The following is a 26,095-nucleotide window of genomic DNA, read 5'->3' as shown; positions in this document are numbered from 1 at the left end:
CACCCAGATCCCTTTCTTGTTCACTTTTCCCCAGAGTTGCACCTGACATTCTGTACTCGTATTCCTTATTTTTACTGCCTAAATGCATTACCTTGCATTTCTCCACGTTGAACTTCATCTGCCATTTCTCCGCCCATTTTTCTAACCGACACAAATCGCTCTGGAGTTCCTCACTGTCCTCCTGCGATCTGATTGCCCGGCAGAGTTTTGTGTCGTCTGCAAACTTGATGATCTCACTGGATGTTCCGTTTTCCAGGTCATTGATATAAATATTAAAAAGGATCGGCCCAAGTACCGAGCCCTGGGGCACACCACTAGTCACTCTCTCCCAGTCGGAGAACTTCCCATTTATGCCCACTCTCTGCTTTCGGTTTTCCAGCCATTTGCCTATCCATCTTTGTATATCTCCCTCTATGCCTTCGGGAGAGGTGGAACCGAGATCTTGCCGCCCAGTATACTCCAAACACTTTTTTGGAACTTTTTCATACTTTGCATGCTTTTGTGAAGTCGGCGGCTTGGCAGGAGACTCAATTTAAAATCCTCCATAGGGCCTATATCACTAAAGAGAGGGGGGCGTGTATGGGCTTGTGGGAAGACTTTTTGGCCCTGATTCTCCAAAAGTGCGTCCCGATTTTAGGCAGCTGTAGGCGTCCTACAGCTGTCTAATCAGCCAATCGGGATGCACGTTTTAAAAAAAAAAATGCTCCCCAGGCAGGCCTGAAGGCGCCTCCGGGAGCCTAGGGAGACCCGCAAGACGCCTAAGCTCACCTAAGGGCCTTAGGCGGGCCTTAGGCGAACCTAGGTGGCCTACACGTCTCCCTAGTAGAGGAAGAAACCTTAAAATGTAGGCCAGCAAAATGCTGGTCTACATTGTAAGTAGACGCAGCCGCTATACTTATTGCGGCAAGGGATCTCTCTGCCGCTATAAGTATAGCGGGCCGCGGCCTGTCCGATCGGATGCCCCTCCTCCGACACTATCGACCACCCCCCCCCCCCGACATTACCGATCTCCCTCCCCCCCCCACATTACCGATCTCCCTCCCACTCCGACACTACCGATTGCTGGCAGGAGGGTGTCCAATCCCTCCTGCCCGAAGACGCACCCCCCCCACGGCGCTAACAACCTCCAAACTAACCTGTTCTTCAGGCCAGATGGTTCTTGCCCGTCCAGCCTGTAGCCCGCCTGGTCGAAATGAGGCGGGCTCGCCCCTTCCCGGCCCATCCCGCCGAAGCCTAAGGTCTGATTGGCCCAGGCTCTAGAAGCCTGGACCAATCAGGCCTTAGGCATAGCGGGTCTGCCCAACCCCACTAAGTCTAAGGTGTCAGGCCTTAGATTAAGTGGGGATGGGCGGACCCGCTATGCCTAAGGCCTGATTGGTCCAGGCTTCTAGAGCATGGGCCAATCAGGCCTTAGGCTTCGGCGGGATGGGCCGGGAAGGGGCGAGCCCGCCTCATTTCGACCAGGCGGGCTACAGGCTGGACGGGCAAGAACCGTCTGGCCTGAAGAACAGGCTAGTTTGGAGGTTGTTAGCGCCGGGGGGGGGGGGGGAGAGGCGGGGGGCGGTGCGTCTTCGGGCAGGAGGGATTGGACACCCTCCTGCCAGCAATCGGTAGTGTCGGGGTGGGAGGGAGATCGGTAATGTCGGTGGGGGGGCGGTTGGTAGTGTTGGGGGGGGGGGGCGGTCGGTAGCGTCGGAGGGGGGGGGCATCCGATCGGACAGGCCGCGGCCCGCTAGTGTAGGCCGATTCTGAATAGGACGCCTCTCCCGGGCGTCCTGTACAGAATCAGGGCCTCGGTGTCTTGCGGGCCTCGCCTTCAATATAGGCGGGCTGCCTGGGGAGCATTTTTTTTTTTTTTTTTTAAATGTGCATCCCGATTGGCTGATTAGACAGCTGTAGGACGCCTACAGCTGCCTAAACTCGGGACGTACTTTTGGAGAATCAGGGCCTTTGTGCACAAGGTGTTCGGGGGCTCCGGGGACGGTTTTGCATTACTTCTTGGAGTGTCCTGAACTTTCCATCTGGAACTCTTCTTTTATGCAACTGTAAATTGTCCTGCAGCGTTCAGTGGAGTGGGATTACAAAACACTATTCCTTGGCGACCAGACCCTCTTGGAAGCGCAGGGCTTTACGGTACCGCAGCGGCGCTTTATTTATCTGACTTTATTGACGGTTAAACGTATGATCTTACAATATTGGGTTCAATATTTCAATTTTTTTCCGATCTATCTTAATTTGAACTAACTCTGCCTCAGTCACCTCAATTCTTTTCTTCATATGATGTACTTTTATTTCCACCATCTCCATTCTTTTGTTGAGGATAGAAACTTCTTCCCCAAGATCTTTCAATTTCTTCGTGTTATCCAACACTATTTCTTTAATTTCCTGAAACTCTTTCAAAATTTCACTTCCGTCCTTACTGTCCTTTGGCAATGGAGTCTTCAAAGGGGTTACTGGCTCTGTTTTTGATCTTTTTATGCTTCCTGTGGCTGCAAACGTTGAACTACTCTGTTTGCTTTCCCAAAGCCATTATATTTCAATATCACTTGTTAGAGTAAAAAAAAAATAATTTTCTCGTAACTTATTTGACTTTAAAAAGTCTGTCAGCACGGAGCTCTCTCCTCACCCAACCGTTTTCATGCGCTACAAAGCCACGCCCCTAACATTAAAGAATTCTAATTGCTTTAGAACTCATCATGCTTTCTACTCCCTTTAGAGTATCCACTCTATCGGTAATCCTCATGTCATTCGTAAAAAGGCAGACCTTTCCTTCTAACCCTTACAAATTTATCAAAGAACCAAATCCTGAGGGACTCTACTACTCACCTTCCTTTCCTCCAAGTAGATTCCATTTATCACCACCTCAGTCATTCAACCATTTCTGCCTGCCTCTCCCTTCCCTCTCTCATCCACTCCAGCATCTCTCACTTCCCTTCCACTCACAGAACCAAAGTGCTCTCTCTTCCTCATTTGGGTCCTGGCATCTCCCTCCTCCTTCCAGCTCATGACACACTGAACTTGCCTTTAAGCCCAGCAGTGCTAAAAACCTATTGCTTCTATCCAGCCTACAGCCTCCCTCTGTAGAATTCTGCTTCCTCTGATGGAACTTCCCATTGATCTGACTCTGCAAGACACATCTTGTTTAAGACAATGCTGTCTTTTATGGTGCTGGGAAAAATTACGGAATCTAATCTCATCTGCTCTGTACATTGGGAGGTGTAAAGATGTTCATTCTCACAGTACAATTCTCTGCTTATAGAGCAGGAGGCATTAATTGTCACTGAGTGGAGGAGAGACCTGGTAGTTAGGGCTGCCACCTCAGCACTATGAGGTTGCAAATTCAAACCCAACGCTGCACCTTATGACCCTGGGCAAGTCACTTAACACTCTACTGTCTCAGATAGATTAGTCAGATTGTGAGCCCACCAGGTAGGGAGAAATATTTAAGTACCTGAATGTAAACCGCTTAGGTATAAGCCGTGTATAAATAATACAAATAAACAATAAGAGGTTAATATGTCCTAAAAGGGAATGAGTTTCCAAATTTCAAATAGCTGTTCAGCAAAACAGTTGCCTCTAGTCTGAATTCCCTGTGGTCAAGAGAACACTAAACAGCAATATCATTTAGTCAGAGAGAAAGCATTCTCTACTTACCTTGGTGTAACTGTGGCCAAGCAGCTGCCAAAGCTACAACTGCTGTCAGGGCACATTTTGTAGGGTCTGTATCTTCATCCAAAGCCTCAGTTAGATCTGTTAGAAAACAAATATATTTTATCTAACCCAAGGCTAACTTTGCAGAGCAGTTTTAAATAAAAACTTGAAGCTAGCTTTAGCATTATATCAGAAAGGTAATACACACTACTCAGAAGCTGCTTATTACACAGCCTGAGCAATCCCTATTGGTTCATGGAGGAATTGAAGAGCTTAAATCTTCAACCTACTTACTCTCCCTTGTCCATGAAATAAGCTAAGAAATTGAGATCATGTGGCATAATTCAAAGGGAAACCAGGAGAGCAGAATTTCTAAAAAGCCCTCCTACATGAACATAGAACTTTCTTAATTCAATGTAATAACATTTGGAATAGAAACCTTCTACTCTACTGTAAAAAAAACTAAACAGATTTCTTGCTCATAAGCCCTGTACTAACATTAGAAATACAAAAAAAAAAATAGGAAGTATGAATGACAGACATCCCTTATCTATTAATACCTGGTGCTATCACAACTCAAACGATATCTAACCTTTGGTGTCTGCTTCTGTTAGTTGCTCTTTGGCCACTTCTTCCTCTTCTTCAGCCATAGCTTGAAAGATGGCAGTCAGAAAGAAAAAGAGTAATTCACAGAGTGGGCCTTCTGGATCATTTCCTACCAGAGCTTCCTCTAAAACCTCTGGAAAGAAAAAAAAAACCCATCATCTGTGCTCCATGGAAACAAATACCTGTAGTACACAGCTAAAGATAGGGCATTTCAGATTTAACTGCCATAAATTATTTCCTTAAATCTTTACTATATTATATACAGTATATATACCACAGTTACTTACCTGAATCATTTGTTATCCAAGGACAACAGGCAGATGTTCCCACATTTGGGTGACGACATCCACTGAACCCGGAACAGACTGTCCAAAGTGAACTGTCACTTTAAAATTCAAAAGACTGTCCATACCACAAATGTACGGGTGCCTTTCCACCCGCTGCCAGCTTGCAGGACCATCAGTTCAGCAACAAAGCCAAGAAGGGGAGGTGGGTGGGATATGAGAATATCTGTCTGCTGTCCTTGGATAAAGCACAGTTACTTACCGTACCAGGTGTTATCCAGGGACAACAGGCAGATATTCTCACTGATGGGTGACAAGTGAGAGGTAGACAAGTGCATCGCCACTTTAAGTATTTAGAAAGTTTGCAATAGCCAGCACCACGCATGTGCGAGTGCCTTCCCGCCTGACGGAAGTGCGCGGTCCCTTTAGTTAAGATAAGCCAGCTAAGAAGCCAACCAGGGGAGGTGGGTGGGTTGTGAGAATATCTGCCTGCTGTCCCAGGATAATACCTGTTACAGTAAGTAACTGTGATTTATCCCAGGACAAGCAGGTAGCATATTCTCACTAATGGGTAACCTCCAAGCTAACAAGAATGGGATGGTGGGAATGTTGGTCTAGGAAAATACATTTTACAATACAGATGGGCTGAAGTGCCCAATCTGTCTGGAGAAAGACTCCAGACAATAGTGAGAAGTGAACGTATGAACTGAGGACCAGGTGGCAGATTTACAGATTTCCTCAATGGGAGTAGATCTAAGGAAAGCAACAGAAGCTGCCATAGCTCTAATTTTGTGGGCTGTGACACGACTTTCTAGTGCTAGTCCAGTCTGAGCATAACACAGCAAGATGCAGGCAGCCAGCCAGTTGGAAATCGTTCTCTTGAATACAGGATGCCCCAACTTGTTAGGATCAAATGAGACGAAAAGTAGGGGAGAAGTATGATGAGGCTTGTCCTATTGATGTAATAGGCCAAAGCACATTTACAGTCCAGAGTGTGCAAAGCAGTTTCTCCAGCGCGAGAATGAGGCTTAGGAAAAAACACTGGCAGAACAATCGGCTGATTGAGATGAAACTCCGTGACAATTTTCGTTAGAAACTTAGGATGCGTGCATAGAACCACCTTGTCATGGTGAAAAACTGTGAAGGGTGGATCTACTGCCAATGATTGTAACTCACTAATCCTCCTGGCAGAGGTGAGAGCAAGGAGGAAGGCCACTTTCCAGGTGAGAAACTTGAGATGCACTGTGACCATTGGTTCAAATGGTGGCTTCATCAAACTGGAAAGAACCACATTAAGGTACCAGATGACAGGTGGAGGCTTGAGAGGAAGTTTAACATTGAAAAGTCCTTTCATGAATCTGGAGACCAAAGGATGAGCAGTAGAGGCATTCCCTCAACTGGTATGTGAAAAGCTGTAATAGCACTAAGATGAACTCTAACAGATATAGATTTGAGCCCAGAGTCAGACAGATGAAGTAGATAATCCAAGACCAACTCTACTGACAAGGAAGTTGGATCATGATGAAGGAGGCACCAGGAAGAAAACCTAGTCTACTTTTGTTGATAACATTGCTGAGTGGCTGGTTTCCTGAAGGCATCAAGAATATGTTGAACTGGCTGAGAAAGATGCATTCAGCCCAAGAGAAACCAAGCTGTCAGGTGCAATGACTGCAGGTTGGGCTATAGAAGTGATTCCTGTTGCTGAGTAAGCAAAGTAGGAAAAACTGGAAGAGGTATGGGCTCCCTGGAGCTCAGCGGAAGTAGAAGGGAGAACCAATGTTGCCTAGGCCACCGAGAAGCAATGAGAATCATGGTGGCTGCCTCTCATTTGAGTTTGAACAGAGTCCTCAACATGAGAGGAAGTGGAGGGAATGCATAGAGAAACAGGCCCATCCAATCCAGGAGAAAGGCATTGGCTTCCAGACAGAGAGAAGAATATAGTCTGGAGCAAAACTGGGGCAACTGGTGATTATGTGGAGTTGCAAACAAGTCAACCTGTGGAGTGCCACAATGAGTAAAAATGGACTGGAGAGTTGCAGAGTTGAGAGTCCATTCATGAGGTTGAAGAATTCTGCTGAGGTTGTCTGCTAGGGAATTCTTCTCCCCTTGAACATAGACAGCCTTTAAAAACAGGTTGCGAGCCGTCACCCAAGTCAAAATTTTTTGGGCCTCCTGACTCAACAGGAGAAAGCCCGTGCCTCCTTGCTTGTTTATGTAGTATATTACTACTTGATTGTCTGTGCGAAGGAGGAGGACTTAAGGGCAGAGATGATGGAAGGCCCTGAGGGCATAGTACATCACTCTGAGTTGCAGGAAATTGATGTGAAATTTCTGCTCCCTGGTGGTCCAGAGACCTTGGGTCTGAAGATCGTCCATATGTGCTCCCCAAGCACAAGGGGCTGCATCTGTCATGATTACCTTGTGATGAGGGGGTAAGTGAAAAAGGAGACCTCTAGATAGATTGGAGGAGGTCATCCACCATTGAAGTGACTGCAGAAGAGATGATGTGACAGATGTATGCTGTGAGAGATGGTCCGTCGCTTGATACCATTGAGACACAAGGGTCCACTGAGGAGTGCGAAGGTGTATTCTTGCCAGTGGTGTCACATGCACAGTGGAAGCCATGTGGATCAAAAGAACCATCATGTGTCTTGCAGTGATGGTTTGTCAGCAGTTGCTGACAAAGGCGGATGAGAGTCTGAAGGCGATCAGGAAGGAGAAACGTTCTCATGAGAGTGGTATCCAGGATAGCTCCAATGAACTGAAGGCACTGAGTAGAAATGAGATGTGATTTGGGGAAGTTTACTTCGAATCCTAGAATTTATAGAAAATAAATGGTCAGATGTTGCTTGGATCACTTCCTGAGATGAAACAGCCTTGATCAACCAGTCTCCAGGTAGGGAATGACTTGAAGGCCATGTGATTGGAGAGATGCAGCCACTACAATCAGGCACTTCGTGAAGACTCTGGGAGAAGACGCCAGACTAAAGGGAAGGGCCTTGTACTGGTAGTGCCGTTGATTTATCTGAAAACTGAGATGTTTCTTGGAAACCGGATGAATTGGAATATGTGTGTAGGCTTCCTTGAGATCCAGGGAGCATAGCCATTCTTTCTTATTAAGAGGGTAAAGCAGGGCGAGGGAGAGCATCAAAAATTTCTCCTTGATTAGAAATTTTTTGAGAGCCCTGAGATCCAGAATGGGTCGCAGTCCTCCTGTCTTCTTTGGAAGTAGGAAGTAGCGGGAGTAGAATCCCTGATTCTGCTGAGAGAGGAACTTCCATGATGGCATTCAGCAGGAGAAAGGATTGAACCTCCTAGAGAAGAAGAGAGCACTGTGCAGGATCCAAAGCAGACTCTCTTGGAGGATGGTCTGGAGGCAGGGTATGAAAATGTTGAGTGTAACCCTGCCAAATGATGGTTAATACCCAGAGGTCTGATGTGATGAGCTCCCAGCAAGCGATAAAATGTTGGAGACAACCTCCGATGGGATGAGGAAAGACTGTGAAATGCTGACAGTGGCTATGCTCTGAAGAAACATGTCAAAAAGGCTGTGTAGATTTTTAGGGACCAGCCTGTGGTTTCTGTTGTTGATGGGGTTTCTGCTTTTGCCTTCTAGGTTGAGACTGAGGAGGAGCAGCAGGCTTGGCATCAAACCGTCACTGGTAAGAAGAAGCTGGCCTGAAAGGTCAAGAAGGTGTAGGCTTCTTTTTAGGCTTGACCTTGGTGTCCCATCTGGTCTCATGAGATGACAGCTTCTGAGTAGCCGTGTCCATGGATGGACCAAAAAGCTCATCTCCAAGACAGGGAGCATTTGCCTGTCTCCAAGACAGGGAAGCCTGTCTTGATGGTTCACATTCAGCTCAGAAACACATAGCCAGGTCAGGTGTCTCATGGATAAGGACATGGCTGCAGCATGGGAGGTAAGTTCGAAGGTGTCATAAGTAGAATATACAATATATTTTCTGAGCTGAAATAGATCAGAAACATGATGTTGGAAAGCAGAGAGTTTGAAAATCTGGAATGTATCTCTGAAAAATTGAAAACTGTTTGAAGGGGCACATATATACATTGTAAGTAAGTTTTTCTATTCCTGCTTGTGCTGAAACAGAAACAGTTTTCATTTTGCTAAGAAACCACAAGGTCATTTTCTCTTTGTGTTCTGAGCTCTGTGTTTTACATCCTGTTCTGAAGCTAGCTACTTGTGCCAAGGTCATTCCTCCTCATGTACTGAACTCCCCACAACCCGTGTTCTAGCTGAACGATTCTGCTTCTTATTTAGATAAGAAACAATTTGCTAAGAAAGAAACAACCTTAGACAAAAGGACAGTATTATATGCCATAGTTATGAAACTTCCCACCAAAGCTTGCTATCTCTTTCTAGTTGCTTTTATGTATCCTGTTGTAGGGTCATGAAATAGTTAACTGTTGTTTAAAATATTGCTCTGGCCTACATAGCTGAAAACAGTGTACAATCTATTGACCTCATCTGCCTAAAATGTATGTCCCTATCTTACCACATTGTAAGCTAAATAGATAAGAGTTTGAGCCATGATGTACCCTGCCCTTCTGTACATTTAACATTTAGAACTGTAAGAGTTAGATAAGTGTCCTGCTAGTGACCTGCTAGTGTGAGCTTAGAACCAATGAGTGTTAAGAAAAGTAACACGTGAAAAGCTTTTTCTAGAATTCAGTTGTATAGCCAGAAAAATGAATAAATATCTCTGTAGCTTCCTGGTTTCGGCACTTCTGAGCAAGCTTGGAGCTCAGGGGTCCAGCATGCATGCTGTGAATAAACCTCTTGTACATTCTTCACGCTTATGACTTTGTGTGTCCAAGTGACCTTTCATTTGGCTTCCGAACAGGGTCTTGAAGGTCTCTTGACCACTGGTTACTTGATTGGTCACTTGTTTCTGGTCCTACGGCTGATGTGTCTGCTTAGCCGGCTGCCTTCCTTTTGGGGACTTGGCAGACCTCAGGACGTTGGACCGCTTCAACTGACTTATCTAGTCTCAGTTTAAAGTACAAGAATCTGTATCAGTTTAATTCTGTCCTGGAGTGGCCACCATCTGGTAAGTGGGGATTGATCATCCCTATCCTGTCTCTTGTCTCCTGCCTAGTAAACCACTTGATCCGTCGCTGAAGTCGTGGAGAGGGATTCTAGGAACTGTTATTTTCTGACTGGGTAACTAAACTGAAGTCTGTTGTGTTTTGTGTATTTGAGAGTGTCTGAGACGTCCTTGAGGACGAAGCAAGTGTGGACCTGTTAGTACTACATTTCCCTAGTCCGGAGACGGGCAGGGCCAGGAATACAGGGAAGTGTTTTTGTCCTCCATTGCACAATGGGGGGATGTCAGTCTACCTGTGGGGACCTCTTGATATGTTAGCTAATTTTAAAACGGGATTTGGCTCTGATTACACTTAACAAATCAACCCTTATTCGTCTGTGCCAGTTAGAATGGCGTTTGGTGTGGGCTGGCCCCCCTCTGGTTCCCTGGAAGATGACATAACCCATCAGGTTTTTATGCATTATTTTGCTGTCGGTTAGCCCCTTCCAGTCAGCCAATTTTTGCATTCCAATGGGAAAACCCTCCCAAGTAACCTGAACCCGTCTACCCGAGGGCTTTAAAAATAGCCCCACTCTATTCAGCACCGCCCTTGCTTCAGACCTTGCCAATTTCTTCCCTTCATCTGATTCCCAAGTCCTGCAGTATCCCGGGTTCTTTATGAGTTCTGTCTGTCCAAATGTATCAGTGAAGTTTTTAACTGTCCGTTCAAAGCAGGAGAGGGGAGTACCACTCTTCCTCCTTTTGTGATAAGGGCCATGAAGTGTTTAGCACTTCAAATGTGGTTTCTCCTGAAACAGATAAGTAGTTTTAAATTTAAAGTTTTTGGCTATGTTATAAAATGTTTATGTATATTCAGAAATGAATGTAAACAAAAATTATGATTTCTGGTACTTATATTCCATGCTAAAAAGAAGTGATTTGTCCAAATTCAAGGACTGCCTCTCTTTTAAACCTAAGGAACTAATTCTGAAAAGACTACATCTGTAATTTAATCTCTTTGATCTTTAAGCAACTCTCTCTCCTTTGTGAAATTATGTAGGAAGGGGGAGTAAGTCTCTATTGAGACCCATGTGGATTGTAAAAAAAAATAAAATAAATAATGTTTAAATTTGTGAGTACAGTAAAACCTTGGTTTGGGAGCATAATTTGTTCCAAAAGCATGCTTGTAGTCCAGGGCACTCGTTTACAAAAATATACATACTTGTATTGCAAGCCCTTGCTCGTTTGGAACAGTCACTGTACTTCTGCAGCGTCATATAGAGAGGAACCATTGGCTCAGTTGTGATAATGTGATGCTTGCATACTGTATGTACGGGTATTGCAAGACGTTGCTGGTATAGCAAGTTAAAATTTTATCATTGCTTACCTTATAGAACACTTGCAAACCAAGTTATTTGCAATCCAAAGTTTTACTGTATATTCCAATCTTTGTTTTGTATTTCTGTTTATAAATCATGTAAGTTTAGATATAAGAATGTAATTTTTAGGAATGCTTTTGTATGGAAGTAAAATATTTTTGCCGAGAACTGCGGCCGCCGAAACAACATCCGGCTGGTGGGCTTGGCTGAGACTCTGCGGGATGCTGAGTTGAGAGAGGTCGTGGAGAAGTGGCTTCCTGAGGCGGTGGGCTTAGTTCCAGTGGGGTCGCGCACACTGGTGGAGAGGGTGCATCGCCTGGGTCCCCACCGGGAGAATGAGGGGCGGCCTCGGCCTGTCATCGCCCGGTATTTGAACTTTGCGGACAAGGCGCAGGTGATGGCCCTATACCGTAAAAAGGGCTCGTTGGAGTATGGAGGCACCAAGTTATTGCTCTTCAATGATTATTCGGCTGAGGTGGCTGCTCAATGCCGTGCCCTGGCGCCCTACTGTTCTGAGCTCCGCAACAGAGGCCTTCGCTTTGTGGTGCAGTATCCGGCCCGAATGAGGGTCTTTGAGGCAGGAGGGCCGAAGGTCTACGAGGATGTGGAGGCGCTCCGGGCCTACATACAAGCCCTGGCGCCTATGCCCCCGGCACCCTGAGGCCTGCTGGACTTTTGTTGGATGTATCTGCGGTTTGCCCCTCTGTTTTGGAGCTTGGTTGCTGTTGAACCTATGATCCACGATCCTACGCCTGGGGAGCTCCGGGGGCCGGATATGGTTTACCCCTTCACCTGATGGCCCTATTGCTTATCATCTTCCAGCCTGGTTCCTCTGTGGTGGCCAGGGCGCGGGCGTGGGCTTTGGAGCTGCCTGTCTGCTTCCTGGGATGGGGATTTTGCCCCGTCTCCTTGCACGACTTCCCCAGGAGAGGCCTCTTGGACTCCATGCTGTCATCTTTCCGTGGGCTCCTGTGCCGGGTATATCCCTTCGGGCCCTCTTGGAGACTACCGTGGTCCCTTCTTGGTGGGGCGCCTGTTGCTGTTGGAGTTGATGCCCTGTTTGCGTATCTTGGGCCATGGCTGTCGCTCTGGCCATAAGATGACTTTGTTGTCCCCTGGATATGTTTTTTCTGCTATTTTTCACTTTTCTATTACCATATTTCCTTCTAGCCTTGGGGTCTTGGAGGGGGTTTTCTTGGCCTTTGGGGGTGGGGGGGGGAGGGGAGTTCTTTATTCCTTGTTAGCGTGAGGGGGTGGGGGGGCTTCTTGAACTTGTTTTTATTGTGGAGGGAGGTAGGGTGGGGTTGGATGAGGAGTCAGTTGAGGAGGGGGGAGGGTGTTTGGACCTGGTGGGGGCGGGGTTTGTGTGTATGCTGGTGTGCGGTCTGTTTGGGTGCGGGTGTTTGGGAAGAGTGGATGTGGGGGTAGGGGGGTGGGTTGGCTGCGGGGGGTGGGATCTCTGTTTCTATGGGGTGCTTGGCGTCTTGGTGCTTGGTCTTGGGGGTTTGGCTGGGAGACCCACGAGACCTATGATAGGCTTTGGTGTGCTTGGCAGATGTGGCAGGGTATCTCCCATGGCTATGGCTGATTTCATATGTGTCACGTTGAATGTGGCGGGCATTAATTCTCCTGTGAAGCGCTCAAAGGTGCTATCTTTTCTGAAAAAAGAGAAGGTCTCGGTGGCCTTCCTGCAGGAGACACACCTTACGGTGAGTGAACATCAGAAGCTGAAGCGCGACTGGGTGGGTGAGGTGGTTGCGTCCTCTTATAATTCTAAGCAGAGGGGGGTCGCCATTCTCATTCACAAGGCTGTAGTGGTGGCCACCCACAAGATAATACGGGACCCTCAGGGCCGATATATTATTTGGGCAGGGACGTTGTCTGACAAACCTGTGGTGTTATGTAATGTCTACGCTCCCAATGTTTATTCTCACTCCTTTTTTACTTCTCTCTTAGCTCATCTGATAGCACTACCGAACTATGAGCTTTTGGTGGGGGGGGGATTTCAATGTCACTAGCGATCCTTCTATTGATTGTAAGCCCCCGAGACCAGTGGCGACGGATAACGAGCGTCGGGGGTGAATTTCCTGCTGGGGGAGTTGGACCTCCAGGATGTGTGGCAGGTTTACCACCCTGGAGAGGTTGATTTCACGTTCTTCTCCGGGGTGCACCATAGTCATTCTCGCCTGGACTATCTTCTACTTCCCTCTCGATCCATTGGTCGGGTGGTGCGCACGCACATCCTGGACGTTCCTTTCAGCGACCATGCTGCTGTGTATGTGTCTCTAAGGTGGGGAGGGGGATCTACTGCTGATCGTATTTGGCGTTTTAATCCCTCCCTTTATTTGAATAGTGACTTTCATACTTATCTCATAGAGGAATGGATTAAGTTTCGGCAGACTAATGAGGGGACTGAGTTTTCGGACACCGTGTTTTGGGAAGTGGTGAAGGCCTATCTGTGTGGGTGTATCATAGCCTATTCCATTCGCAAGCGCAAGGCGCGGGACGCTGAGCTAACGTCGTTGTCGAAACAATTGCGGGAACATAAATTTTATCATATACGGCATCGATCCGAGGAGGCGCATCAGTCGTACCTTCGTCTGCGTAAACAGATCGATGCCATACTCACTGCTAGGGCTTTAACTCATATTGATGTCTACAAGTTTAAACTTTATAGGTGGGGTAATCGGGCGGAGAAACTTCTGGCTAATCTTGTTCGACCCTTCCGCCGAGCTGCACGGGTCGTTCGTATCAGGGACTCTTCTAATGTGTTGCACACTGCTGATGCTGCGATCCAATCTCAATTCGTGCGTTTTTATAGTGATTTGTATGGTCCGGGTGCATGTGACGTTGAGGCTCGGGATCTTTTTTTTAGGGACTTGACTCTTCCTTGACTTACTGTTAGGAGGTGGGGTAGCACTTTACCTCAAAGAAAACATCAAAACAACCAGGATCACGGATGTCAAGTATACTGGGGAATCCATCTGGGTAAACCTGGCCAGAGGCGGAGAAAAATGCCTATACCTTGGTGTAGTGTACAGACCTCCAAGACAATTGGAGCTTAAGGACGCTGATTTAATTGATGACATTGAAAATATCACCTTACGGGGGGACGTTGTTCTATTGGGGGACTTCAACATGCCTGATGTAGACTGGAACACACTCTCAGCGACAACTTGTGATAGCAGGAGGATATTGACGTCCATAAGGGGAGTACGGCTCAAACAATTGGTACTTGAGCCCACTAGAGCCCAGGCCATCCTGGACCTGGTACTTACGAACGGGGAAAGTGTCTCGGAGATCTCGGTGGGAGAACCGCTAGCCACCAGTGACCATAACATGGTATGGTTTAACCTTAGGAAAGGCTTTCCTAGATCACAAACAAAAACAAGGGTACTCAACTTCCGGGATGCTGACTTCGCACAAATGGCAGACTTCGTCCATCAGACGCTTCAGGTTCAAGAAGGAACAGATAATGTGGAGGTTATGTGGTCAACCTTGAAATCGACCCTTCATGAGGCAACTATCCGCTACATAAAATCAGTAACTAAACAACAAAGAAGAAAGAAACCCCAATGGTTCACTGATAAGGTCTCGCGCCTCGTCAAGGAGAAGAAAAGAGCATTTCTCTCGTACAAACGCACCGGGGAAAAAGAAGCAAACATTGAATACAGGACAAAGTCTGCAGCGGTCAAAACGGCAGTTAGGGAGGCCAAACTTCGAATGGAAGAAACTCTAGCGAAGAACATCAAGAAAGGGGACAAATCATTCTTCAGGTACATTAGTGACAGGAAAAAGAACGCAAACGGGATAGTACGCCTTAGAACGCCAGACGGGAATTATGTGGAAACAGATTCTGAAAAAGCCAAACTACTGAATGATTACTTCTGCTCGGTCTTTACCTGCGAGGCACCAGGACACGGGCCACAGCTGGAAGCAATGCAAAGCAAGGAAGACCCATTTCAGAATTTTGAGTTCACACCAGCTGATGTTTACAGAGAACTGTCAGGACTCAAGGTGAACAAAGCCATGGGACCGGACGAGTTGCATCCAAGAGTGCTCAGGGAACTAGGCGATGTTCTGGCGAAACCGTTAGCTATGCTCTTCAATCTCTCCCTAAGTACAGGGAGAGTACCCCTGGACTGGAAAACAGCAAACGTCGTTCCTCTGCACAAAAAGGGTTGCAGAGCAGAGGCAGCGAACTACAGACCAGTGAGTCTCACATCAATAGTGTGTAAACTCATGCAAACTCTACTCAAAGGTAAATTAGACTCGATATTGGATGAAGGGAATCTAAGGGATCCCTGTCAACATGGATTCACAAGAGGCAGGTCATGCCAATCTAATCTTATAAGCTTCTTTGATTGGGTGACAGGAAAACTAGACTCAGGAGAGGCTCTGGACATAGTATACTTGGATTTCAGTAAAGCTTTCGACAGTGTCCCATACCGTAGACTATTAAACAAGATGAAATCGATGGGGTTGGGTGAGAAACTAACTGCATGGGTCAATGATTGGCTGAGTGGAAGACTTCAGAGGGTGGTGGTCAACGGCACCCTCTCTGAGACTTCAGAGGTGACTAGCGAAGTGCCGCAGGGCTCAGTCCTGGGACCATCCCTTTTTAACATATTCATAAGAGACCTGACCCGGGGGCTTCAGGGTAAAGTATCACTGTTTGCCGACGACGCCAAACTGTGTAACATAGTAAGTGAAAGCAACCTCAAGGATAGTATGACGCAGGATCTGATCACGTTGGAAAACTGGTCCTCGACATGGCAGCTGGGCTTCAACGCTAAAAAATGTAAGGTCATGCATCTCGGCAGCAGAAATCCATGCAGAACATACTCCTTGAATGGAGAAACGCTAGCTAGGACTTCAGAGGAACGGGACTTGGGGGTAATCATCAGTGCAGACATGAAAGCTGCTAAACAAGTGGAGAAGGCCTCATCTAAGGCAAGGCAAATGATGGGATGTATCAATCGAAGCTTCGTCAGCCGCAAACCTGAAGTCATAATGCCACTCTACAGAACCATGGTGAGACCTCATCTGGAATACTGTGTGCAATTCTGGAGGCCACATTACCGGAAAGATGTGCTTCGAGCTGAATCAGTCCAGCGGATGGCCACTAGGATGGTCGCCGGACTCAAGGGTCTCTCATACGAAGAAAGACTGGGCAAACTGCAGCTCTATACCCTGGAGGAGCGCAGAGAACGGGGTGACATGATTGAGACATTTAAGTACGTCACTGGTCGCGTCGAGATGGAAAACGATATATTCTTTCCCAAGGGACCCTCGGTCACAAGGGGGCACCCCCTCAAACTCAGAGGGGGGAAATTTAGTGGTGACACGAGGAAGTATTTCTTCACGGAAAGGGTGGTAGATCACTGGAACAAACTTCTGGTGCAGGTGATCAAGGCCACCAGCGTGCTCGATTTTAAGAATAAATGGGACTTCCACGTGGGATCCCTACGAGGGTCAAGTTAAGGAACTAGGTCACTAGCACTCAATGGGGTGGGTCAATAGAGTGGGCAGACTTGATGGGCTGTGGCCCTTTTCTGCCGTCGTCTTTCTATGTTTCTATGTTTCTACTGACGCGCATCGCGACATGCTCAATGCCCCTATTACCTGCCAGGAGATTTCCCTGGCTATTGGCAGCTTGAAACTTGCCAAGGCAGCGGGCCCAGACGGCATGGGGCCTGAGTTTTATAAGATCTTACAACATCATGTCGGCCCCGCTTTGGGAGCTATGTTTGCGGATATGCAACTTACTGACAGACTTCTTCCAGAGCAGAACCATGCTCATGTAGTGGTGCTCCCCAAGCCCGGCAAAGATCCTGAACTTGTGGGCTCGTATAGACCCATCTCCCTACTTAATCAAGACATGAAGCTGCTCATGGCCATCTTAGCTAAATGCTTGGCCCAGGTAGTTCCGACGCTTGTGCATCCCAACCAGGTGGGATTCATGCCTGGTCGCTTCTCTTCGGCTAACATTCTTAAAGCGTTGGTAGCTTTGCAGGAAGGTAGGGGCCGCCCTGGAGATGATTTGTTGGCTAGCCTGGATGCCGAAAAGGTTTTCGACAAAGTCGTCTGGCCCTACCTTTTTTGGATTTTGCAGCGTTTTGGCATTACTGGTTCGTTTCATGCCTGGGTTGTTCGCTTGTATACGGCTCCGACCGCTCAATTGCTCATCAATAGACAGTGCACGGCTTCTTTCCCTTTGCGGCGGGGGACCCGGCAGGGGTGCCCTTTATCGCCCTTACTGTTTATCCTTTCCCTTGAACCCCTGGCGGCTAAGATCTGAGACTCTCCTGGGGTAGAGGGCATTCGATTTGGTGGAGAGATTTGCAAGATCACCATGTTTGCGGATGATATGTTGCTGTTCGTTGGTAAAGCCCTGGTCTCTCTTCCTTGCATAACTTCTTTCATTGCTTCCTTTGGGTCTTTTTCGGGACTTTGTATTAATTTCAGCAAATCTGAGGCCCTTCCTGTGTCTGCACCCTGTACTTCCCGCGCTCTGTCCTCCTTTCCTTTTAGGTGGGCGGCGGGGGAGCTTAAGTATCTTGATATATTCCTCAGCGCTGATTGGGCCGCTGTCTATCGGCATAATATCGTGCTTCGTCTTGCCCAGCTTCGCGACACTTGTCATCGCTGGGGGATCTTCCTCTGTCTCTTTTCGGTCATATTGCCTTAGTCAAAATGGTTTTGCTGCCCAAGATTCTTTACCCTCTGCAGATGATCCCTGTATGGCTCAGGGGGGCGGAGGAACGGTCCTATAGATCCTTTATGGGTTCTTTCATCTGGCGTAACCAGCGGGCGCGCATTGGCTATTGGAGGCTTACGCAGAGTAGGGAGCGGGGGGGCTTGGCGCTTCCGGACCTGAGGCTGTATAACCCATGGCTGCCCTGATTCGTTGGATACACAAACTTTTCACGTCGAGTTTCCGGTTTGCCCCCTCGGGCCTGTTTGATTCTTGGGTGACCCCCCACAGCGCGTTGGCCTGTCTTGATGTTCTTCGGTGGTGGCGACCCCGTGGGGGCTGCAATTCTTTGTGGTTGGACCCGTTGAGGCGAGCGTTGCTTTGGTGGCAGCGGCGGATTGGAGGGGGAGAGCGGAATCATTGGGCTTTCCAGTTCAACAGGGGCAATCCTATGTTTCCGCCGGGTGTAGGTAGGCATCGCGGTTTGGCGGCCAGTCTTGGTACTGGTTTTTGCTTGGGGCATGTCGTCTCCTTGTCTTCTGAGACTAGGATTTTCCCCTCGTATGATTCTCTCCGTCATCACTGGTCTCTCCCTAATATGATATTTTTTGCTTATTTGCAACTGCGCCACTTTTATGAGGACTATAGGAGGCGGTGCCCCTTGGGATCCCAATTCTTAAAGGTTGACCATTTGTTTCTCTCTCTCCCTGCTTCTTTAAATTCTTTGTCTACTTGGTATGGATTGGCCCGGGCGGAACGGCCTGACTCTCAGCTCTGTCAGGTGGCCTCTAGGTGGTCCGCGGACTTGGGGGGAGCCTGTTGGAGTTGAGACGCTGGTGGCCTGTTTTACTAACATTCCTAAGGGGGTCCGTAATGCTCAGCTGCAGGAATTGCAGTTCAAATTGTTACATCGCACATATATCTCTAGGGACCGAGGAGTAAGAGCGGGTCTCTGGGACACGGATGTATGTGTTAAATGCAAGCGTATGCGTGGCACCCTTGTGCATATGTTTATAGAATGTCCGGTATTGGGCACTTATTGGAATGGGGTGCTGGATTTCCTGGCCCACATAGTGGACGTGCCTTTTCAATGGTCTTATTTACTTATTATGTTGGGCTGTGAGGGGGAGGTGCTTGATCAGGGCTTGGGAGTGGAACATTGGCGCTTCTTGTACACTGCGCTGTTAGTGGCCAAGCGTGGGGTGCTTCGCCTGTGGATGGATGCTGGTGCACCTGAAGTGCTGGGATGGAAGCGCTCCCTGGCTGAGGTGGCCAGATGGGAGCTCCGCAGTTGTCAGGGGATGTTGTCTGCGTCTCGACGCATATATCGTTCTCTTTGGGATGCCACTTTGTTGGAGGTTGGCTCTTTATGATTGATTCTGGCTAGCGCCAATTTGATTCCGTAGACAGAGGGGGGAGGGGGGGTCTGTGTGGGTTTCGTGTGTATGTGGGGCTGCTTGGGGTTTGGCTGTTGGTATGGATGTGTTGTCTGGATGGATGGGATTTTGGGGGATGTTGTCTTTTTCTTTCTGTTGAAAATTACTGAGAGGTACTGACCAGCTTCTACTGTTCTTGTTGGGAATTTCTGCTACCGCTGTTTTCTGGGCTTGTGCTCACGGGGGTATTGTGGGGTCTGTACCTCCTCCCTTTGGGCTGGCGGTTTTCCGTTTGTTTTCCTGTTTCTTGGCCCTGTATGCTTCATGTTACCTATTGCATTGTTGTGGTTGCTCAGTCTTTTCTGCTCAATAAAAATTATTTCAAACAAACAAATATATATTTTTGCCATTCAGATGATAGTGAAGGGACTGAAGCTGAATTTTAGCTTAATTTTACAAGTCAGCTCTTTGGGGTAGGAACCTGATACAGATAGTGGGTCTGCCTTTTCAATTTTCCTGTGGTCATATTTAAATTGATTTCAAGTATGCTTTCCTCGTGTCACCTACCTTGGGTTTCATATTTCCCAGGGTTCCAGGTCCCTTCCCACACCCAGGTCCAGGCTGTCTGTAGTCTCCCTGTCCCTGATAACTGCAAGGCTCTGCGCACCTTTCTCAGTATTGCAGGATACTGTCCCATCTGGATCCCTGATTTCTCTACTATTGCCCGCCCTCTGTATGATGCCTCCAAAACTTCTGACTCAGGCCCCTGCCCTCTGGTCCTTCTGTCCAAGAAGCTGAGCTATATGCCCTCACTTCTGCCCTTCGCCACTCTGCCTCTCAGTCTTGCAATATATATACTGACTCCAAATATGCTTTCCTTACCTTACATTCTCATAGGGCCATCTGGAAACATCGAGGTTTCATTACAGCCTCCGGCCGCCTGATCCATCATGCTCCCCTCATTCTTGACCTCCTCGAGGCTGTTACATTGTCCTCCCGTGTCGCGGTTATGCACTGTCGAGCCCACCGTCGTGTCACTGATCTCATCTCATGTGGCAATGCCCTTGCTGACCACATAGCCCGAGCTGCCAGTCTCTGTCCCCCTCCTTCGGCTCCTCTGTACACCATTATTCCTTTTTTTGGACTCCCTTACACCCCAATACACTTCTCAGGAACAGACTTGGGCACGCACTCTTTCGGGCCAGTCTGTCCTGAAAGGGGCGTGGATACAAATATGCGCCAATTCAAGTGCCAATCCAGACCCACACACTGATACTTCAAACGCAAGCACAGCGGGTACCCTCTTATTCATTCCTCAACATCTGGCCCTCACGATTGTCAAAAGATGCCATGATTTGTCACACTCTGGAGAACCCATGAAAATGACCCTCAAGAGACATTTCTTTATCAATCACCTTGACCAGCTAGTCCTGAATATGGTCCGACTGTGTGTTGTCGGTTCTAGACTAAATTCCCCAATCAGATGACTGCCACCTCTTGGACACCAACCCATTGGAACATATCCGATGCAGGTTCTGTCTGTAGACTTCACCCACATGCCCACTTCCCGTTCCTTCAGTCACCTCCTAGTCTTCACAGACACCCTGATTAGATGGGATGAAGCCTTCCCTACTTGCACTGAACACGCCAGGGAAGTAACCCAACACCTCCTAAACGACATAATTCCACGCTTTGATCTCCCTGTTTCTATAGGCAGTGACAACGGCCCTGCTTTCATTGCCGATGTTGTCCAACAAACTGCTCAGGCTCTCCAAATTGAATGGAAATTACATGCTGCTTACCATCCTGAGAGCTCTGATCAGGTCGAAAGAATGAACAGAACTCTTAAGACCCTTCTCACGAAACAAATTGAAGAAACCAATCTATCTTGGCCTGTCCTGCTGCCCTCTGTCCTATTTCAGATTAGATGCACCCCATCTAAACCCACTAAATTGTCCCCATTTGAGCTTATGTTCGGCCGACCACCGCCCATTATGAACCCAGATCCTGGTTCCTTTGCTACTCTGGGATCAGATATCTTCCAAAGTCAGGTCCAATCTTTAGCTAAAGCCCTTCAAGAGCTCCACAAATGGGTCCTGGAAAGGGCCCCACTACCGATAGCTATACAAGTCCATGGATACATCCCTGGGGATACGGTATGGCTAAAACTTGGAAGTCAGGCCCCCTGAAACCTAGGTGGACAGGCTCTTTCACTGTCCTCATTTCTTTTCTTACATTTGCCAAGGTGTCCGGACACGAAACTTGGTTCCACTACAACACGGATCTTCAGCTGAAGCTTTCTAAGACCTCAAAAGTTCTGAATATTCACCATTGTACTTAGCAGGTGTTCTGAATATAATTCTTTATAAGTGTTTGAGTTTAATTGACTGCCTGTGGTTCACCACTGCCTTTAGCAAGTGTCTTGAGTATAACTGTTTGAAGCTTTCTAAGTTGTGCCTGAAAGAAAAATGAGCTTCTTATGTTAACATTATAGGCGCCTTTTGTCTTATATATATCTGATATTTGTGTTGCCCTCACTTATGTTTCTTTTTTTCCTGTATTTCTTTCCTATTGTACTTAACAAGTGCCCCTAGCCCCTTTGCCTGATGTTTGTTTGCATGATGGAATTAAGTACAGAAAGTGTCAAACATCAGAGGGTATTTTCTGTTTCCAACCTACTGGTTATGAAGTTTAAAAGTGGGCGGAAATCTGCATTGATAATGTTGAGGGTCCACTTATCAACTAAACTCTTATTGTAGACCCCACTCGCCCGGTGTCTTTGTATTGTGATACATGTGTGCTATTTGATGTTTCTCAAGGTCATGGTTTTGTCCCTAAAACAGTTTTATGTGGCTCCCTAGATTGACAGTGTTATTATACCAAATGTGCTAAGTATATATGTCTGTATAACCTGATGCCTTTAAGAACTGCCCCTATGAGGAAACCTTCACTAATGATGGAGCCTGTCCTTTATAGGAATGTGTCTCGTGGGCCACCTAAAAGAACCCTCATAAATACCCAGCCAATACCCCCTCTGCCTCCCTTACTTTAGGTCCTATCTCTGGCCCCTTTTGTACTACAGGCTATTCCCATGGTTTTCACTGACCCACATAACTGGAATGCCAATGTCCAAGTCCAGAAGGCCAGAGACTGCATGGCATTGTATATTGATGGTAAAAGGTGAAACCCAGGTACTGATGTATATGTCCGTATTGTATCCGGCTCATGTGCTCCTGTCCATCACTCTGTGGTGTTTCCCCAGTTTTATGAAAGTAGATGCTGATATCTTGTAATCACTAGAAATCTGTTTATACAGTTTGTTGAAACTATAGGTCAGACTCTTAATGTTAGCAATTTTTTGGATACGAAGGGACTGGTATGGGAGAACAATGGCTATGGGAAGCAAAGCAGTTGGACATGTTAAACCTGACTTCACAGACCCTCACTTTTACTTTTACGTCAGGTCCACGACCTTCACGATGGGCCTTGCGAACCTCCATTGTTGCTTCCCACTGTCTTCAGTGCCCTTCAGACACTGCTTAATGAAACTTCCTATGAATGATGGTCAGCTCCTGATAGTTGATATTGGCTCTGTGATCTGTTTGCCTACTCTTGGTTGCCTGCTAACTAGACTGGTATATGTGTTCTTTGCATGATCCGCTCCAGCTTCTTCCTGTTACCGCTGGCCGATGGTTAACACCTGGGAGCCCCTGTATTCAACACCAGGGGTCGCCAAAAGCAGTCTACTTCCACCAATTCCCTTAAAATAGGTGAATGGGGTGATGACTGTCCTGCAGAACGGATCATTGCTGTTTACGGACCTGCCACATGGGCTGAAGATGGCACCTGGGGCTATCGGACCCCAATCTACATGCTGAACCGCATTATTTGTCTACAAGCTGTACTCAAACTGATAACTAATGAGACCTCCCGAGCTTTGAGTACCATTGGCAGAGCAAATGCTAAAATGCACACTGCTATTTATCAGAATCATCTAGCTTTGGACTATTTACTAGCTGCTGTGCCTGTGATAAATTCAACCTTACCAACTGCTGCCTTGTACTTGAGTAAAGTGATTGAAGACTTCATGGATCGTATCACCAAGCTGGCTCATGTTCCTGTCCAGACCTGGCGTGACCTTACTTCAGACTGGATCTCTGGTACCTTCGGCTCCTGGTTGCCTTCTGGTTCAGCACTGAAGATCATCTTGCTGGTTGCCGCCCTGTCTTCTCTGCTCCTTTGCTGCCTGCCCTGTGTAGTCCCCATAGCCATAAAGCTGCTCCACTGAACTATGGACTCTGCTGTCAACCGTTCCACTGCTGCATTGGCCCTTGCCCTCTCCCAGTATCGTCCCTTACCCACTGGGGACCCCGACTTTCCTGACCCCTAACTTTATTTTGTCAGGCTTGGCTCCTTAGGTACGCCAGCCTGAAAGGGGGGAATGTAGGGTCATGAAATAGTTAACTGTTGTTTAAAATATTGCTCTGGCCTACATAGCTGAAAACAGTGTACAATCTATTGACCTCATCTGCCTAAAATGTATATCCCTACCTTACCACATTGTAAGCTAAATAGATAAGAGTTTGAGCCATGATGTACCCTGCCTTTCTGTACATTTAACATTTAGAACTGTAAGAGTTAGATAAATGTCCTGCTAGTGACCTGCTAGTGTGAGCTTAGAACCAATGAGTGTTAAGAAAAGTAACACGTGAAAAGCTTTTTCTAGAATTCAGTTGTATAGCCAGAAAAATGAATAAATATCTCTGTAACTTCCTGGTTTCAGCACTTCTGAGCCAGCTTGGAGCTCAGGGGTCCAGCATGCATGCTGTGAATAATAATAATAATAATAATAATTTATTTCTTATATACCGCTATACCGTGAAGTTCAAAGATAAACCTCTTATACTTTCTTCACGCCTCTGTGTGTCCAAGTGACCTTTCACTGTTACCAAATATGGTCTTTCCTAGTCATATGCTGAAATAACTGACCCATGTATAATGCTATAAATATGTATCTAAGACTCATAATAAATGGACATCTCTTTGGGATAAGCTTTTGCATGAGCATCCTTTCTTTCTAAAGAGACTGTCTCCAAATATCTGAGAGGCGGCAGAGTGTGGGCAAGGCGGTTTGGGACCAGTACCAGACCAGGTCCGTTTCACTGTTTAAGCAAATGTTTGAGGTAGAACGAGAAATGAAAATTGTAGTTGCCAGAACAGTAGGCCAACATAGCATTTTGGTAAAGGCGATTGCAAAACAGATTCATGGCTTTGGCGTTTGCAAAACAGATCCATAGCTTTGCCCTCTCTGCCAGGGGGTACAGAAGCGTAAACACTAACCCCCAAAGATTTCTTCAATGTAGACTCCACCAAGAGAGATTCATGTGGAAGTTGGGGTTTGTCAAACCCAGGGACAGGAACCACTCGGTACAGAGAATCCAACTTACGAGGAGCCATTGGGATAGTAAGTGGTGTTTCCAGATTTTTATAAAAAGTTTCCCATCAAATGTCATGAAGGGGAAGATTGAACAATTCCTAATCTAACACTTAGAGTATTTGAAGTCAGCTTCAAGCGGGATGGATAAAGTTTCTGACATCTCACGGAGAAACTTTGAAAAAGAAGACTTTTCAGATAAAGCACAGTTACTTACCGTAACAGTTGTTATCCAGGGACAGCAGGCAGATATTCTCACATATGGCTGACGTCATCCACGGAGCCCAGATGCGGACAGCCTCGCAAGCAGCTTGCTTGTAGAAACTCAGAGGTTTCGAGTCTGCCGCACCGCACATGCGCGAGTGCCTTCCCGCCAAGCATAGGACGAGTCTCCTCAGTTCAGATAGCTAGCAGAGAAGCCAAACAGGGGAGGTGGGTGGGTTGTAAGAATAGCTGTCTCCTGTCCCAGGATAACTACTGTTACAGTAAGTAAATGTGCTTTATCCCAGGACAAGCAGGCAGCCTATTCTCAACATATGGGTGACCTCCAAGCTAACCAGAAAGGGATGGTGGGAGTGTTGGCAATTTAGGAGATTAAATTTTGTAATACTCTCTGACCAAAATGGCCATCCCGTCTGGAGAAAACATCCAGACAATAATGAGAGATGAAAGTATGAACCGAGGACCAGGTGGCAGCTTTGCAAATTTCCTCAATAGGAGTGGATCTGAGGAAAGCTACTGAAGCTGCCATTGCTTTGACTTTGTGGGCCGAGACTTGACTCTGTAGATGCAGTCCAGCCTGGGCATAGCAGAAAGAGATACAAGCAGCCATCCAGTTGGAGATGATACGCTTAGAAATTGCCATGTCCCAACTTGTTTGGATCGAAGGAGACAAAAAGTTGAGAAGCAGATCTGTGTGGTTTGGTGTGTTCCAGGTAGAAGGCCAAAGCACGTTTACAGTCCAGAGTATGAAGAGCTAATTTTCCAGGGTGAGAATGAGGCTTTGGAAAAAACACTGGAAGTACAATAGATTGGTTGAGATGAAATTCTGAAACCAATTTAGCTGAGAATTTAGGATGAGTACGGAGAACCACCTTGTCATGATGAAAAACTGTGAAAGGTGGATCAGCAACTAAAGCTTGCCGCTCACTGACTCTTCGAGCAGACATGAGGGCAATGAGAAACACCACTTTCCAAGTGAGATATTTCAGATGAACTACAGACATTGGTTCAAATGGAGGCTTCATTAATTGAACAAGAACAACATTGAGATCCCAAACCACTGGAGGCGGTTTGAGAGGGGTTTGACATTGAAAAGTCCTTTCATAAACTTGAAAACCGCCGGATGAGCAGAGAGGGGCTTTCCTTCAATAGGCTGATGGAAAGCAGCAATTACACTGAGATGGACTCGGATAGATGTAGACTTCAGACCAGAGGTAGACAAGTGCAAAAGATAATCTAAGGCAGAAGCCAAGGAGGTATCTCGAGGCTCTATATTATAATGAGAGATGCACCACGTATAAACTCTATTCCATTTTTGGTGGTAGCATTGTCTAGTGACAGGCTTTCTAGAAGTCTCTAAAATGTCTCTTACAGGTTGCCAAAACTGAAGAGGAGTTATGT

The 26,095-nt window shown here is 46.9% G+C and overlaps 1 protein-coding gene across 3 annotated transcripts in view; it reads right to left on the bottom strand.

Moving 5' to 3' along the window:
- The window catches only part of BAZ1A (bromodomain adjacent to zinc finger domain 1A), a 510,052-nt gene that overhangs the window by 335,562 nt on the left and 148,395 nt on the right, over positions 1–26,095 (bottom strand). For all 3 annotated transcript variants that reach the window (XM_033951344.1, XM_033951343.1, XM_033951345.1), the window contains exons 12-13: positions 4,244–4,390; positions 3,655–3,750 (exon numbers count right to left, since the gene is read on the bottom strand). In XM_033951344.1, coding sequence (XP_033807235.1) covers positions 3,655–3,750; positions 4,244–4,390 — 243 coding nt within the window. The remainder of the gene's footprint in view (positions 1–3,654; positions 3,751–4,243; positions 4,391–26,095) is intronic.

The sequence above is a fragment of the Geotrypetes seraphini genome, chromosome 7, assembly GCF_902459505.1.
Source record: "Geotrypetes seraphini chromosome 7, aGeoSer1.1, whole genome shotgun sequence".
Taxonomy (NCBI): Eukaryota; Metazoa; Chordata; class Amphibia; order Gymnophiona; family Dermophiidae; genus Geotrypetes; species Geotrypetes seraphini.
Note: the sequence above shows the minus strand (reverse complement) of the source record. Positions and strands in the feature narration are given on the sequence as shown.